This window comes from Mustela nivalis (assembly GCF_964662115.1).
Source record: "Mustela nivalis genome assembly, chromosome: 6".
Classification (NCBI taxonomy): Eukaryota; Metazoa; Chordata; class Mammalia; order Carnivora; family Mustelidae; genus Mustela; species Mustela nivalis.
Genome location: NC_139025.1, coordinates 64,648,399 through 64,666,256, shown reverse-complemented (window position 1 = coordinate 64,666,256; position 17,858 = coordinate 64,648,399). Strand labels below are relative to the sequence as shown.

The window sequence follows — 17,858 nt, the reverse complement described above, 5'->3', positions numbered from 1 at the left end:
TAGTACAGATGCCAAAAAGGGAAAAGTGGATAGTTTCTGCATAATATTTTGGAAATCATACCAACGGGGCTTTTTATGCAGTTGCTGTGGAGAGTAAGGGAAGAGGGAAAATCAAGATCAACTCCTAGATCTGTGGTCTAAGCAACTAGGTAGATATACTGAGACAGTGAAGACTTAAGGTGAAAGGTTTCAGACCAGAGAAAAGAGATCTACTATGTGCTTATTATGTTAATGTTTAAAATGCCTGTGTCAAGGTCCTAGTGAAAGTATAGAAGTTAAGCATATGAATCTGGTACTTAGAAAAAGAGGCATCAGGATTTAAAGGATTTAAAACTCAAAATTAGATAAATTCACCTAAGTGTGTAGAATAGTGAGAGAAGAATGGAGGGCTCAGAACTGAGTTTGGTAAACCAGAATGTTGGCAGGTGAAACTGAAAAAGAAATCCTTTGAGAAAGAGTAATGAAATGGGAGCTGGGAAAGCAAGTGGTTAAGGAAGCAGTAGTCAGGAAACAGTGTTTCTGAGAGCTCAGGAAGGGTAAAGCGAAATGTTTCTTTTTAATTTTAAAGTGTAGAAGTGTTTGGTCTAGACAAGCGGTTAAGTAGAATGGAAGAGAAAACCCTGATTGGAATAGGTTGAAGAGTGAATGGGATGTGAAAAGTGGATGGTGGATAGTAGATATAGATGGAATCTCCAAGAAGTTTTGCTGTGAAAGGGAGCAAAACACCTGAAACTAATATATATCATTCTATGTTGATTAACTGGAATGAAAATGAGAACTTAAAATGCCAGTTTAAAAAAAAGCACAAATTGGGGTGGTAGATAGAGGTCAACATGGGATCAAAGGAGGGTTTTCATGTTTGTTTTTAAAGATGACAAGTATTAGAAACTAATGATAAGTTCAGGAGAATGACCCAGGGAAGGGACAAATTAATGTTATAGGAGAAAAGGGTTAGAGTATAGGGGTGACTCTATAGTTCAAAGCATTTTCCCTTGAAGGCAACTCCAATTTAACATTGCTCTTAAAAAAGAAAACGTCATTACTTTTCTTTTCCTTTTATTTTCAGCTCTTAGGAGTCCCTTTGTTTAAATGGCATGTGTTTAGTTGGGTTTAGGTTTTTTTGGTTTTTTAAGATTTTATTTGTCAGAGATTGAGAGAGATACAGAGCGTAAGCAGCACGAGCTGTGGGGAGGGGGAGAAGCAAACTTCCCCTGAGCGGGGAGGCCAGTGTGGGACTGAGTCCTGGGACTGAGATCATGACCTGAGCCAAAGGCAGACGCTCAGCCAATTGAGCCACCCAGGAGGCCCTCGTTGGGTTTAGTTTTTACCAAGTCTGAGAATCTTCTTTAGTTGATCTTACTTCATTTGTATTTATTTTTGTAAGTTTCAATTTGCTTTTGTCTTATTTCCTATTTTTATTCCACTTCAGTTGGAGATGAAAAATGTAAGAAAGAAAAAGAAAAATGAAGAAACTCTTAGTTTGTGTGTTGCATATTTTTATCATTAAATACATATTGAACCCCTATTTCAGTTTCTCTTTCTTACTCCCAGTAGTCATGATAGTCTGTCCTGCATTAGTATAATTACACGATCTCTTATTTTTTTTCTCCTTCTCTTTTAGGGTATATTGAGGCCTTTGGTTTTGGCCTATTATCAGATTATTTTTACATTTTGTAGTTTGAGCCACTAAATTGTAGATGTGATTTTATTACATAGCCAAACCACTGTAATTTAGAATTAGTTCTGTGTGTAACTAAAAAAAAAAAAATTCATTCTTCCATAGCACAGATTCTCAGCATATAAGCTCTTTATTATCAGTGATGTTTCATCACATGTTTTTTTCAGGAGTTTGTGCTGTTATTTAAATAATATTACATATTTGAGAACTTTAAAAAAATTTATAGTTGCTTGTAGTGCACATCCAAATTGATACACTAAGTAAAGAATTTTTGACAATTCCTTTCTCATGAATATCTCTATAAATGAGTCTTCTGACTTCCCAGTTTTCCTGAGAACTTTAAAGCTAGCCTGATACTTTCCCTCTACTGTTCTTGATTTCTTCTGCCTGGATGCTTCTAAGGTTCTTTGAAGCTTACTGAGTTGAATATGTCTGTAACTTGATGGTCCACTCCTGTTTATCTTTCCTAGTACATGATGAGATCATTTAATCTATGTATTGGCGTTCATTATTTCAAGAGACCTCAAATCTTCTTACTTTGCTCTTTTTTGCAGGCAGTATTCTAGATCTTTGGAGTATGTTGATGAGCAAAACAGATAAAAATCCCTGCCCTTGTGTGGAGCTTAAATTGTAGTAGAAGACACCAAGTAATAATAACAGTAATAATAATACATAAGTAAAGAATATAGTGGTGTGGGTAGAAACAGCAGTAGAAGGGATTGGATTGGAAATACTGGACAGGAGCTAGAAGACAGGGATTAAGATAATAGTTCTTAATAGGGTAGTCACTGTTGGCCTCGTTGAAATGGTAAAGGGAACAGCCAGTATATAAAAACCCTTAGGAGCATGCCTGGCATGTTAAAACAGCAAGTAAGCCATGTGGCTGGAGGAAAGGAGTAAGTGATGAAGGAGGTAGAGGGAAATGAAGTCAACAGTACAGAGAGGCAGAGTTCAAGGCATGCTGATTGTATATGGCCTTGTATGCTGCTATTTAGAGAGCCATTATCATTCTGGTTGCTTTATTGAGAATGGTCTGAGGGGATTGTGGTAGAACTGGGGGCGGGGGGATGGATTGAGGAGTTGATTAGTAGTCTAGATGTATGAAATGATAGCTTTAAGAAGTAGTTAGATTCTGTATCTAATACAATTGCTTAACAGTTGGAAGTAGTGTATGAGAGAGAAAGAGAGATGAAGAATGACTTCCAAGATTTATAGCCTGAGCTACTGAAAGGATGGAATTGTCAGCATCTGAGATGGAGAAGGTTGCAGTTGGAAAACATTTTAAGGAAATCATCAGTTAGTTTAGTTTTGCATATGTTAACAAAGATATCTTTCTTAGACATTCAAGTGGTGATGTCCACTAGAATGTTTGAAATGAGTCGAGTTCAGGAGAAAGAGCTGAGAAGTATCAGCAGATGGATGACAGTATGAAGAGGGTGGATATAGATGTTGAGAAAAAAAGATGGTCAGGGACTGAGGATTGGAGTTTTCACAATATTTCAGGGATGGCTAAGAGACATCAGTGAGGAGACTTGTATGGGGAGCGTGAGTGAGGAAAGTCTGGTCTCAAAGTCCAGTGAAGACATAGAGTGACTGCTGAAAGGTCAATGAAGTTGAAAACTGGGAACTGTTACAAAACAATCATTGGTGACCCTAATAAGAACAGATTTAGGGGAGTGATGAGGGTGATAGACTAATTTGAGTACATATAAGAGAACTGGAAACATATATATGACTTTTGCAGAGTTTGCAAAAGGAATAGCACTATGGGGCAAATACCTAAGGAAAGGAAGATTGAGACTTCTTTTTAAAATGGAAGCAGAAGGGATGCATGGGTGGCTCAGTCGGTTAAGCCACTCTGCCTTGGTCTCAGGTCATGATCCCAGGGTCTTGGGATCGAGTCCTGTATCGGGCTCCTTGCTTGGCAGGGAGCCTGTTTCTCTCTCTGCCTCTGCCTGCTAGTGCTCACTTGCTCGCTCGCTCTCTGACAAATAAATGAATAAAAATCTTTTAAATAAAATAAAATGGAAGCAAAAGAGTATTTTTTTGGAATGCGTCATAGGAATGATACAATAAAGGGGAACCAATGATCACTTTATTTTGATCTTTACAATTGTATGGAGTCTTACTAAAGAGTTTTCATTCCTCTAACGGGTTTTCTTTTTTCCTCTGTTTCTTTACATTTTGCTTTCTGTTGTCTCATCTCTTTGTTATTTTTCCCCCCTCTGAGAATCCTATCTTAAATTTAAGAGAATAGAGAATACCAAGTTTTCTCATTTCCTGGATTGGCTCTTTGGAAGCTTCCTTAACTGCTTTTTTTCTTCAGTTTGTTCATTATGAAAGAAGCGGTTGAGGTATATTTTTTTAAATGTTACTGATAACAGTATTTATTTGAGGATGTTGCTTAGGTGCCCTCCCTTGTTGTATTGCTGATATTACCGGAGTGTGAGGGCAATTTCTAGAAAGAGTTACTTATATACCTTTTCCTGATCCTGTTTTCTTATACTAATGATAGTTTTTAGTGTCTATTGAACACTTAATGGATAACATTGTATACATTATTTGTGAATGGGATGTTTAATTTTCTGTGGCTATTCATTTGCAGCAGCTAACATGACATGAGATTTTCCTGAGTGGCCAGAAAAATAAGATTGGGCATTTGCATTTAAGCAGAAATAAAGATAGTGTGACTGTAGTATGAATTAAAACTTGGGTTATCATAAATCAGACGTTTTCCTGCTGGCATAATTATTTAAATTGGGGCTGCCATTTCTGACAGTGCTTTTTCAAAAGTTATGGAAATAATTACCAAATAACCATACTCCTCCTCCTCTTCTTGCATTTCAGAGAATCTTGATGGCGTTTTATAGCAGTTACAATCATCCAACCTTAGTTAGTAACTTAGAAAATTCATTTTGAGTTGGTATAAATGTATAGCTATAGATCAGCATCTCTTAGTTAAGGGATGTATATCAGAATATGTAGAGTTTTTCATAATTCACATATTATAAAAGAACTCCCTGAATTCTGATGATTAAGAACTGTCACTGTTAGAAAAAAGGAACTATATACATTTTTATCATCATAAAAACTAATAGAGGAATGTCTATTTCAAAACTTTTCCTGCATAGAATGTTTTATATCAGTGCCAGTTAGTAGAAAAATTAGTAAAATCATGGAACTTTTTATGCTTTTTTTCCTCCTAATATATTTGAATTAAAACTTGAGCTGTCAGGGCAGTACTTTATTAGCAAATTATCCGTTTAGAGTTTGTCAGAAATGCCATGCTACATGACACTTAGCCTTTCATTATCTTAGATTACTAGCCCTGCATCTTGGTATAACCACAGAATTAAATAATTTGCCCTTGTAATTTTATAGACCATGGGGGATGTTCCCTGAGCATAAGCCAGAGAAACTACCTTACTTTGTTTTGTTGGCTTTAGCCTCCCAATTTTAGTCAGGTATTCAGTGCTTACTAGATAAAGTTTACACTTAATTGTTTTTTCTTTTCTATTATCCCAGGGATAAGGATGGAATGTTTTCTGAGTCATCGGGGAGTTTAGATAGATTCCTAAAAGGCAGTATTAAAAAGAGGATTTCTTAAGAGTTGACTGAAACATTGAGGACCAGCTAGCTTACTTTTCTTGTAACTGTTCTTTATTTAGGTAGCAAATATCTATTAAGATCTTATCATTTCATTACTGATGCTTCTGTCATAGGCTGAGCATTGGTCTTTCCATTAATCTACCTAAGTGTAATCTTTTTCATTGCTGTATTATCACTTTAAATAAAATACATCCATCTTTGCCTCAGTTTTCAGTTTTCTAATAAAATTTTGCACCTGGTAGTTTGCAGGCTAGAAAGCACCTTAATGTTTCTGAGAAAAAGGACTCAGCCACTGTCTACCTAAGTGTCTTCATTTCCATTTCCTTGCATATTGTTCTGTTTTGGTTGTGATAGTGTGGTACTGGAAGGATTATTTAAGGAGTAAGGATTCACACTGCTTGACATGGTAGATTTAGGTCTTGAGCCAGATCAAACATTCCAGTGTTTTGTTGGCAACATTCCAGATATCTAGTTATATTTTATGTTATCTGTATGTATCAGGGTTATACGTAATCCGATCATTGAGATGCAGTATGTGAGAATTGAGAAATTGGATTTCATGAGCTCTGGAAGTGTGCTAGGTGGAGCAGCCTGAAATCAAACTGCAGAAAGGACTTATTTATTCAAGATAGCCAGAGACTTGGAAGAATACATTGAGGGATCCATGTAAAGGAGAGACTCCTCCAGCAAAAATGGGAAATTAAGATGAATATTGCTTTAGGCATAGAAAACTCTCCTGTCTCCCCCCCCCCATCTTATTCTTCCCCCACTTTCTGAAAAGAAATAGTATGCTTTTATCCTATTTACAAGTTAGTAATGATACTTAAGAGTGATACTTAGGACAGATTTGAATAGGTTTGTGATTTATCAGAGGAAATAACTTTGTAGTTGCCTGGGTGGCTCAGTTGGTTAAGCAACTGTCTTCACCTCAGATCATGATCCTGGAGTCCCAGGATCAATCCCAAATTGGGCTCCCTGCTCAGTGGGGAGTCTGCTTCTGACCCTCTGACCTCTCCCGTTTCATATTCGCGTCCGCACGCTCTCTCTCTCTCTCTCTCTCAAATAAATAAATTAAAAATCTTTAAAAAAAATTTGTAGGTAAACTAAAAAGGGAACGATAAAAATGCTCTAACATCTTCAAATTTCTGAAAAATTATTTGCATCTTCCTGTAAAATTATCTTTGGAGATGCTTAAAATAGCTTACTCCAGAAAAATTGACTCAGAATCTCCATAGCAGTTAATTCTAGACAGTACTTCCTTAAGTTTTTGAGATGTTCACTCCCTTGTTAAGAACTCCTTTTCTCCCAATATGCTAGATTGAAGTTAAACTCTGAAAATAAAGATTTCATTTTGTTTTTACTATTGTGAAAATGTTTTTTCTGTTACTTAAAAAAACCTGTCTTAACGTTTAAGAAACAGAGTCCGTGGATAGGAAGAAAATGGGAAAATAAAGGACAAATGATGGGACTAAAATTCATGAAGTTACACTGTTTCATTGTATAATCAATAATTAAAGCTATATTATGTTCTCATAAATACAGCTACGCACAAAAACCTCACTTGGACCTGCCCCAAAGACCAAATAGAATCAGTAGACTGCACCTAAACTGAATTAACTGTTATTTACTTCCAGCTTTTCCCTTGAGTTAGCATTGAAAAATGATCTTTTCTAATTTCCCTACCTATTCAGTTTCCTAATATTTTCCAAAAGGAACTTTCTTTCTAGTCATTTTTTTTCTCTGTTCATGTTTTGTTTTTCTTTCCATTGCTCAAGTTGTTTCTAGCGGGATTGAATGGATTCCCATATTCATGGTCATTTAGGTGTGATGTGGCTTTTAAATACTTTTTTTGATACAAAATATGTTTGCATTGCTAAATACTACTGTTATTCTGAAGGAAATTAATTTTAATAGTTTTAACTTGAATATGTTTTCTTATAGCAGAAAAAGAAAACTAAGAACTTCAATCCACCAACACGTAGAAATTGGGAAAGTAATTACTTTGGGATGCCCCTCCAGGATCTGGTTACAGCTGAGAAGCCCATACCACTGTTTGTTGAAAAATGTGTGGAATTTATTGAAGATACAGGTAGGATAGAAGTATCATTGCAAGAGATTTAATTTAAAATTTCAGTTTTGCTATACCAACAGTTTGTCAAATGTTCATGATTCATAAAAGCTAAGTTTTGAAAGAGGTGTACAGTTCTTCTTAGGATTGATTTGTTGAATAGTAACTCTAGACATAACTGTCTGGTACTTGAAAAAAGCTCTCTTGTTAGCCATTAATGCTTTTGTTGGACTTCTCTTTAATAAATGAGTGAGTTGAATGCTAAAATTTTATTTCTCTTACTCTGTAATTTAGAATTATGCTCCTATTTATTCATAGTTACAATTTTAAATAGATGATTTGAAAGTTAAAAATTTTTTAACTCTAGTACTATTTTTATTACCCATTTTACAGATAAATTTTTATTTTAAAGTTCATAGTGATATTTATAAATGTATGAAAGGCTACTTATTTGAGATGTTACTGTTTATTTAGCAGCACTATCTTGATGTGTTGTTTATGGTTTGAGTTGTATTTTTAAGGAGTGTACAGATACCCTCATTATTTTAAAAACTAGCCTGTGTTATTATCTGAGGGCTGGATTAGTCAAAATTGAAGAATAAAGATAGAATCATTTAAAAATAAAATTAAAAATATAAAAATTTAAAAATATGAGTTAACATTAAACCTCAGTAACTGAATGGACTACAAAATTTAATGGTTTGAAAACATGAGCTAATTCCCTCTTAGCTTTATTTGTTCTTAATGATCTTTGCTAAATAAGCATTGTTTAAAAGACAAAACTAGGACATCTGTCCTGTTTAAAATGTCAGGCTCCTTTTTGCTTGGATGTACAGTTCTATACCTATTAGATTTTCTGTTTGGTGAGAAGTGCTGACTTTAAGTTTTAATAAAGGAGTAGAATATGGGACAGTAACTGTTACCCATTAGTATTATAGTTGAAATAACTTATCTTCCCCATTTCATTAATAAGGGTTAATTTGTGGAGCCTGCATTTGGATATGCTCTTAAGCATTTGTTTTTTCCCTTCAACAAAGTGTGTTTTAGCCAAATTTCTTGTCTATTTTTCTGCCCATCTTTAGCATAATAGAAGTGCAGATGTTTTTAAAATATTAGCTTTCTGCTTTGAGCTTGAACTCTCATTTACTCTAGTAAAATTTGGCTTTATGGGTATAACTGAGAAATTAGGAGGTATTTTTCTTTAGTAATTAGAAAGCAAAAAATTAAAAATTGATAGTATTTTGTACATTTATTTTATATAGTTAAAAATTCCTATTTCTTGGGGCTCCTGTATGGCTCAGTGGGTTAAAGCCTCTGACTTCGGCTCAGGTCATGATCCCAGTGTCCTAGGATCGAGCCCCGCATCGGGCTCCCTGTTCAGTGGGGAGCCTGCTTCCCTTCCTCTCTCTCTGCCTGCCTCTCTGCCTACTTGTGATCTCTGTCAAATAAATAAATAAAATCTTTTTTTTTTTAAATCTCCATTTCTTGAATATTTTTACGGTAATTGAGTGATTTGGTATGAGGAAAATGAATTAATTCCAAGTGTAAGATAAAATTAAATTCTACCCCAATTCTTAGCATAATTTGAATTAATTCGGTTAACTGACAGGAAATTTTATATATTTAAAGTGCTTTGTTAGAAGTGTACTGAGGAACCATAAGACCGTAAGAGTAGTCGTATAGAAGATTAAAGCCCAATTCTTTGGTGGTGGTAGTGGTAGTGTATTTGATTTTACGAATTAATGCAGATGAGTTTTAGCAGAAAATTCTTAGTTGCTCAAGTTCAGTGTTGAATTCTCTATATGCACTTACAGCACAACCATCTTTTGAAGGTTTATTTATAATGTAAATACATATCAGATACTTAGAATTAAAAGTCGTTCTTCGGGTGCCTGGGTGGCTCAGTGGCTTAAGCTTCTGCCTTTGCCTCAAGTCATAATCCTAGGGTCCTGGGACTGAGGCCCACGGCAGGCTCTCTGCTCAGCGGGAAGCCTGCGTTCCTCATTGTCTGCCTGCCTCTCTGCCTACTTGTGATCTCTCTCTCTCTCTCTGTCAAAGAAATAAAATCTTTAAAAAAAAAAAAAATAAAAATCGTACTTTGTTATTTGGAGTTCCATAGACATAGTGGTGTAAATGAGCAGTACTTTTACGGTTAGAATCAATCAACATGCCTTATTTAAAGGACTAAACTTATTAAACAACCTTGAAGAAGCCGTTATGTTAGTTATAAATTCAACTTCATTGATGATTTACATACAGTGAAATTTACCAATTGTACAGTGAAGTTTTGATAACTCTGTAGTCATTTAAGCACCACCGCAGTCAAGATACAGAACATTTTCATCATCCCAAAAAACATCCAGTGTTTCATCATGAAGTATGATAATAATGATAGCTAGCTGTTGGGGATTTTGTAGAAGCTCTTTATCAGATTGAGAAGTTCCCTTCTGTTCTTGTTTCCTTGTATCCAAAATGAATGTCGATTTTGTCATGTGACTTTCCTTCATCTGTTGAGGTGAATCATATTGTTCTTTTTAAAGTCTGTTTTTATGGTGAATTATATGAATTGATCTTCAAATGGTAAACTAAACTTGCATCCCTGGGATAAATACCACTTGGTCATAATGTTTTGTCTTTTAAATACTGCTGGATTCAATTTATTGAAATTTAAGTATTTCTGCTTCCTGGGGGATATTGGTCTATAGTTTTCAATATTTGCGATGTCTTTTTCTGGCTTGGTATCAGAGTAAAATTGGCATCACAGACTTGGGTCTTTTCTAAAAAGTTTATACAGAATTGGTAATATTTCCTTCTGTAAATTTTAGTATAATTCACCAGTGAAACTGTTTGGACCTGGAATTTTATTTATGAGAAACTTTTTAACTATGGATTAAAAATTATTTTAAGTAGATCCTGGGCTTTACGGATTTTTGATTTCTTGGTTTTTTGGTGTGTCTTTCAAGGGGTTTGTCTATTTCACCCAGGATGGCATAAGCTTGTTTATAAAATTCCTTATCCATGTTTTAATGCCTGTAGCATCTGTAGTGGTATCTTCTGTTTTGGTTTTGCGTCACTGATTTGTCTTTTTTTACCCCTCTCATGAGATATTTATCAATATTACTGATCTTTTCAAAGAACCAACTTTTTGTTTTATTGGTTTTTATTTCCTGTCTTTTGTCTATTTTTTAATTCAGTGAATTCTACTTTTAATTCCCTTTTCTGCTTTCATTTGGCTTCTTTATAGTGTCTTAAAGTAGAAGCCCAGATTAATGATTTTGACCAGTCTTTACTGTAACATTGAATTTTAAATATTTTCCTCTAAGCATTTTTTTACCTGTATACCACAGATTTTGATAAGTTTACATTTTTATTCAGTTTGGGATACTTTGTAACTTCTTTTTTGATTTTTTAAAAAATTTAATGCATTGGTTATTTAGAAGTATTTTATTTTTTTTAAAGGTTTTATTTCTTATTTATCAGAGGGAGAGGAGGAAACAGGCTCCCCACTGAGCAAGGAGGATCCCAGAATCCCAGAACCCTGGGATCATGACCTGAGCCAAAGGCAGATGCTTAACCAGTATTTTATTTTGAATGTTTTCCAGATATCTTGTTACTCATTTCTAGTTTAATTCTATTGCATTCAGAAAACAAGCAGTTTGATTTCACTGTAAGTTTATTTAGATTGTTTTATAGCTCAGAATATACTCTTGTTTTGAAGACTGTTCCATGGGACCTTGAATAGAATGTTTTATTAAGCTGTTGGGTAAAGAGTTCTGTAAATGGAAGTTAGGTCACAAGATGTTCTTTAAGAATTCTCATAGATCCCTACTGATATTTTTGTTGACTTTTTTTTTTTAATTAAAAAATACTGTTGAAGTCTGCCCTCCCTCATGATTATGTATGTCTCTCTCCTTTTCCATTCTGTTAGGTTTTGCTTCGTGTGTTTTGAAATTTGTTTAGTTGCATATACATTTAGGATTATGTCTGCTTGATGAACTTAGTTATAATTATAAAAAAGATGCACTTTATGCTTTATAATATTCCTTCTTAAGCCTACTCTATGTAATATTAAGATAGCCAGTGGTATTTTCCTTGAGTAATGTTTGCATGGTATATCTTTTCCATCCTTGTAGCCTATTTGTATCTTTATATTTAGTTTAGCTTCTTGCAGGCAGCATGTTAGTGGATTTGGTAATTCATTTGTGTCATTGGAGTATTTATTAGGTCATTGGTTTTTATTATGATTATCAGTTTAACTGGTTTTAAATCTCCCATCTTGTTTTTGTTTTCTTTTTGTCTGTGTGATTATTATTCCTTTTTTCTTCTTTTCCTGCCATCTTTTGGATTAATTGAATTTTTTGTTTTAACCCGAATTTGGGTTATCAGTTATGTCTGTCTTAGGTCTTTTAAGTGATATGCTTAGTGTTTGAGATATATATCTTTAATCACAGCTCATTGTCAAATATTACACCCCTGTAATGTACAATTTAGAACCTAGTAACAATATATTTAACCTTCCATCCCTTGTTCCATTGTTACACATTTTAATTCTGCAATTTTTTAGAAATTTCAGTATAGTTAACATAGTGTTGTATTAGTTTTAGGTGTACAATATAGTGATTCAGTCATTCCATACATCAGAAATTGTAGTATGAAAAGGAGAAATGATATTTTGGTAATGGATTCATTATGTACATGTTAAACTGTCAGTTGCCTCTGGGTTATCATATAAAAGCCCCAAGACTCCATTGAATGTATGGCTGTGGATCTTTGGAAAATGATTTAGTCTTAAGACTTTGGTAACTGTGAAAAAAAAAAATTGGTAATTGTCATTATATAGTTATTAATGTAAGCTATGTGTTGATGAAATTGAGGGTGAATATACAGAGTGAGAAGAAAAGCTCAGTGCAAATAAGCTATAAAAAGAATAGGCTTGGGGCGCCTGGGTGGCTCCGTGGTTAAAGCCTCTGCTTACGGCTCAGGTCATGATCCCAGGGTCCTGGGATCGAGCCCCACATCGGGCTCTCTGCTCAGCCGGGAGCCTGCTTCCTCCTCTCTCTCTGCCTCTCTGCCTCCTTGTGATCTGTCTGTCAAGTAAATAAATAAAATCTTTAAAAAAAAAAAAAAGAGAGAGAGAGAGAATAGGCTTTAAAACACTAGAGAGGAGGAAAATTTTAATAAGGAAGCATCAGTATCAGCATTGAAAATAAAGAAGTCAGGTGACTTAGAATGAAACATTTTTGTTGAGATAAAATTCATATGACTTAAAATTAGCCATATAAAAATGTCCAGTTCAGTGACCCGTAGTGCATGTACAGTGTTGTGCAACCACTAGCTTATCTAGTTCCAAAGATTTTTATCACCCTAGAGGAAACTAGCCATTGAGTAATTACTCCTTTCCCTATTCCTCTCTTGGCCCAAGACTGTGGCAGCCACCAACCTGCTTATTGTCTCTGTGGATTTACTTATCCTGAATATTTCATATATATGGAATCATACATTATGTAACCTTTTGTCTGGCATCTGTTACTTTGCATAGTGTTCATCTGTGTTGTAGCATATGTAATTGTGTAGTAGATTTACCACATTTTATTTATTCGTTGATAAGTTGGTGGACATTTAGCTTGTTTCCACGTTTGACCATTGTAAACACTGCTGCTGTGAACATTCATATACAAACATTTGTTTTGAGTACCTGTTGCAGTTCTTTGCGGTATGTACCCAGGAGTTGAATGTTGAGTCATATGGTATTGCTGTGTTTGTCTTTTTGCGGAGCTATCAAATTATTTCCTGTGGTGGATTCACCATTTTATATTTCCATCAACAATGTATAAGAGTTCAAATTTGTCCAAATCATTGGCAAATTGGAAGAGCAAGATAAGATTATCAGCAGCAGGAGGCATACTACCAGCAAAGCAGCAAAGTGAAAAACTGTAAAATATAGGGAAAAAAATTTCAAAGACTCTAACCCAAGAATGCCCAAATAGATTCTGAAGGTAGGACTCTTTCAAAACGAAAGAAACCAGGAATTATGTTAGTCTCTTAATGAACTTCCTTAGTTTTAGTATGTTGTGTCTAGCAGAAATTCCTTGAGGTTTTCCTGGTATATTAATACTACTTTTTTATGGTTTCTGGCTCTGAAATATATTTTTACCTGTTAGCAGGAATATGTCTTCTTTAAGTAGATACTCACTGAGTCTTAAGTAATGCTTTTTTGTTATTGTTGTTGTAGTTTGTTTTAACAAACCCATGGTAGTGGCACATGTAAGTAACTCCTTACTTAATAAACGTTTAAACAGTTTTTTCATAATAACCATATTTGTCCTAGTGATGTTGTTACATATGATATTTCAGTCTTTTTATTTTCCAAACTATAGTTAACATTTATCGTTTTCTCATGTAGACACAAAGACTGCATGAAAAGATGAGAAATGGAGACATTTCTGTTGCAGTGAAACTTAATATAAATGTATAGCAACTGGATAATTTGCATTATGCTTGGCCCCACTAAGTTATAATATCATAAAAACACAAGTTTTGCATTGTAATAATAATGGATGAGGGTGATACTCAATGTGTAAGATATTTTCTGGTTTTTCTGTGGAAAGAGACTGTTCTTAGGTGAAAGCTGTTCCAGATGCTTCCTTTATAAGTTAATCAGCTTTTACGGAATATTTACTGTTTGTATAGTAATTTTTAGTACTGTAAAATAACTTGGATATTCATGTAGTTTTCAACCTGTATGAGTTGTATGTATGATTGTTGTATCTGTTTTACAGAAGTAGAAACATGTCAAAGAAATTAAGTAACAGATCTGAGGTCATACAATTGGAGTCTAGTTCATTTACCATTACTGCTTACAGGTGACTTTTGATGATCTTCAGAATTGTTTTATTGTTGTTCGTTATAGCAAGAAGAAAAGTGCAGTTAAATCTGTAAGAAGTAGACTGAAAAATCACTTTTAACTTTATTATGATCAAGAGTTAAGGTTTTCTATACCTTTAAGCATACATAGCTTTTTCAGAAGGGGATAATTAAACATGGTTTTATAATGATTTTAGTACATGAACAACAGCATTCTGATCATGGTTTATTCAATTACCCTGTATTTCTGAACATAAGTCTCCAAACATTCAATACTGGCAGTTACCCTCTACGTTTTTTACCAAGGTTCAGCCTACATTAATGCATCGAAATCACCCAAAGTCTCTAGTGTACATTAGACTTCACTCTTGGTTTTGTACATTCTGTGGGTTTAGACAAATGTGTAATGATAATATCCATCATTTTAATAACATACAGACAATTTTCACTGCCCTAAAAATTCTCTGTGTTCCACCTATTCATCTTTCCCCCACTCTCCCTTCCTCTACCCTAGGCAGCCACTGAACTTTTTATTTGCCATCATTTTGCTTGTCCATGATATCCTATCGTTGGAATCATAGAGTATGTAGGTTTTCCAGATTGGCTTCTTTCACTTAGTAGTATACATTTTTATATGCTTGTAGTTTTGTTCAGGAAAGTATTTAAGACATGAGTTTTCTATGCCCAGCCTGAAGTGTTAGAAAGTATGCCCCATAAAACAAGTAAGCCTGTACTGAATGTGACAAACTAATTACCCTAGCTTGTTCAGTGTGTGACCTTGAGAAAGTCACTTCACTTTTCAAAGCTTATTTCTTTATCTTTAACATAAGGCATTGTTATTTTGAACAGGGGATGAAAATGTTATAAAGTAGTATCGTTTTTATGAACTTTGTTTTTTTTAAATGTATTAAGTAATCTCTGTGCCCAGCGTGGGGCTCAAGCTCATGACCCTAAGGTCAGGAGTTGCATGCTATACCGGTTTAGCCAGCTAGGTAAGCCTGCTTATGAAATTTGAATCATTATAGTAAGGAAAATAACAAAATGAAAGATTGGAGAGCTATTATTTTTTTTTCTCAAATATTACAGATTTAGTGGCTGGAAAATATAGTGACATGTTTCTTAATTTGTTTTAAAGATTATATTCATTTGAGAGTGAGAGCACAAGCTGGAGGAGGGACAAAGGGAGAGGGAGAAGCAGATTTCCTACTGAGCAAGGGAGCCTGACATGGGGCTTGATCCTGGGACCCCCAGATCATGACCTGAGCTAAAGGAAGTTGTTTAACCGATTGAGCCACTCAGGTGGTGACATGTTTTAATTCAGTAAATTTGAGTTGTAATAATATACATATCTTTTCCACCCTCCCCCCAGTGGAATTTAAGATACTGTTTTTTATTAAGAAAATACTGCAAAAAAAAGAAAAAGTACTGCCGTTAACTTTATTATTCCTGTAATAGCCTTTGCCTATTATGTTACTTAACACTGGTAGAAGATTCTTACTGCATTGATATTAGTTCATCCTTTTATTTATTTATTTATTTATTTAAGATTTTATTTATTTGTCAAAGAGAAAGAGAAAGAGCACTAACCGGGAGCTGCAGGAAGAGGGAGAAGCAGGCTCCCCACTGAGCAAGGAACCCAATGCAGAACTGGATCCAAGGACCCAGTGAAGGCAGATGCTTATCTAACTGAGCCACCTAGGTGTCCTGATGTTAGTTCAGCATTATAAGCTTGATATATATAAATAGATGCATTTTTTAGAGCAATTTTAAGTTTATAACAAAATTGAGAAGAAGATATATATTCCCATATATTCCTTGCTTCCACATATGAACCTCACCCCACCCGGCATTACTAGCATCACTCATCAGAACACTACGTTTTTTACCAAGGTTCAGCCTACATTAATGCATCGAAATCACCCAAAGTCTCTAGTGTACATTAGACTTCACTCTTGGTTTTGTACATTCTGTGGGTTTAGACAAATGTGTAATGATAATATCCATCATTTTAATAACATACAGACAATTTTCACTGCCCTAAAAATTCTCTGTGTTCCACCTATTCATCTTTCCCCCACTCTCCCTTCCTCTACCCTAGGCAGCCACTGAACTTTCTATTTGCCATCATTTTGCTTGTCCATGATATCCTATCGTTGGATGTAGAGTATGTAGGTTTTCCAGATTGGCTTCTTTCACTTAGTAGTATGCATTTTAAGATTCTTCCAGGTCTTTTCATGGCTTAATAACTTATTTCTTTTTGGCACTTAATAATTCCATCATGTCTGGATGTGGTACAGTTTGTCTGGATTGCTTCCAGCTTTTGGCAGTTATGAATTAAAATGCTATGAACATAGTCTTCAGATTGTTGTGTGAATATAAGTTTTCACCTCCTTTGGGTAAATAGCAAGAAGTGCAGTTGCTGGATGGTATAGTAAGGAATGTGTTTGTTTTGTAAGAAACTGCCAAACTGTCTTCCAGAGTGTCTTCCATTTTGCATTCTCACCAACAGTGAATGAGAGTTACTGTTTTTCCACATCTTTGCTAGCAGTTGGCTTTGTCAGTGTTATTTTAATAGGTATATAGCGGTATCTCATTGTTTTAATTTGCAGTTTTTAAAATGTAGAACATATTTTCATACTCTTATTTGCCATCAGTATCTCTTCCTTTATGGTGTCTATTAACTATTAAGGTCTTTAGCCTGTTTTGTAATGGACTTGTTTTCTTACTGAGTTTTAAGCGTTCGTGTATATTTTGGATAACAATCCTTTATCAGATACGTCTTCTGTAGATATTTTTCCCCCAGTCTGTGACTTGTCTTCTAATTCTCAAAATACTGTTATTCACAGAACAGAAATTTTTAGTTTTAATGAAGTCCAGTTTATCAATATTTCCTTCAGGGATTGTGTCTTCAGTGTTGTATCTAAAAAGGCATCACCATACATACTCAAGGTTATCTAGGTTTTCTACTGCTGTCTTCTAGTCTTCTGCTAGTTTACTAGCTTCTACTAGTTTCTAGTTTTCTACTATCTGTCTTGTATTTAAGACACACTGTATTGCTGTGTTTTGTATTTAAGCCATTTAACTTTTACATTTATATTCCATTTTGAGTTCATTTTTGTCAAGGGTGAAAGGTTTATATCTAGGTTTGTTTTGGGTTTTTGTTTTGTTTTGTTTTTAAATGCAGATATATTGTTTTTCTTGCACCATTTGTTGAAAAGATTATCTTTGTCCTGTTGTATTTATTGCCTTTGCTCCTTGATTAAAGATTAGTTGACTCTAGGTGTCTGTTACTGGGTTCTCTATTCTGTTCTCTTTCCCTATGTTTTCTTAATACCACATGGTCTTGTTTACTGTTGCTCTATAGTAAGTTTTAAAGTTAGGTAGTGTCAGTCCTCCAGCCTTATTCTTCTCTCTGAATATTGTATTTGCTTTGAATCTTGGCCTCTCTGTGTAAAATTTAGAATCAGTTTGTTGATAACTTATTTTTTAATTTATTTTTAGTTGATATTTATAATAAAACTACTATAATTTGATAATAGAAATAGGAATTTGATTGGATTGTGTTGAATATGTAAATCAAGTTGGGAAGAACTGACATATTGACAATATTGTATCTTCCTATCTGTGAACATGGAATAT

The 17,858-nt window shown here is 34.5% G+C and overlaps 1 protein-coding gene across 6 annotated transcripts in view; it reads left to right on the top strand.

Annotated features, from left to right (window-relative positions):
- The window catches only part of ARHGAP5 (Rho GTPase activating protein 5), a 75,145-nt gene that overhangs the window by 38,688 nt on the left and 18,599 nt on the right, over positions 1 to 17,858 (top strand). For 5 of the 6 annotated variants that reach the window (XM_082737916.1, XM_082737918.1, XM_082737915.1 and 2 more), the window contains exon 3: positions 7,229 to 7,376. In XM_082737916.1, coding sequence (XP_082594042.1) covers positions 7,229 to 7,376 — 148 coding nt within the window. The remainder of the gene's footprint in view (positions 1 to 7,228; positions 7,377 to 17,858) is intronic. The other variant, XM_082737919.1, reaches the window with a different exon arrangement.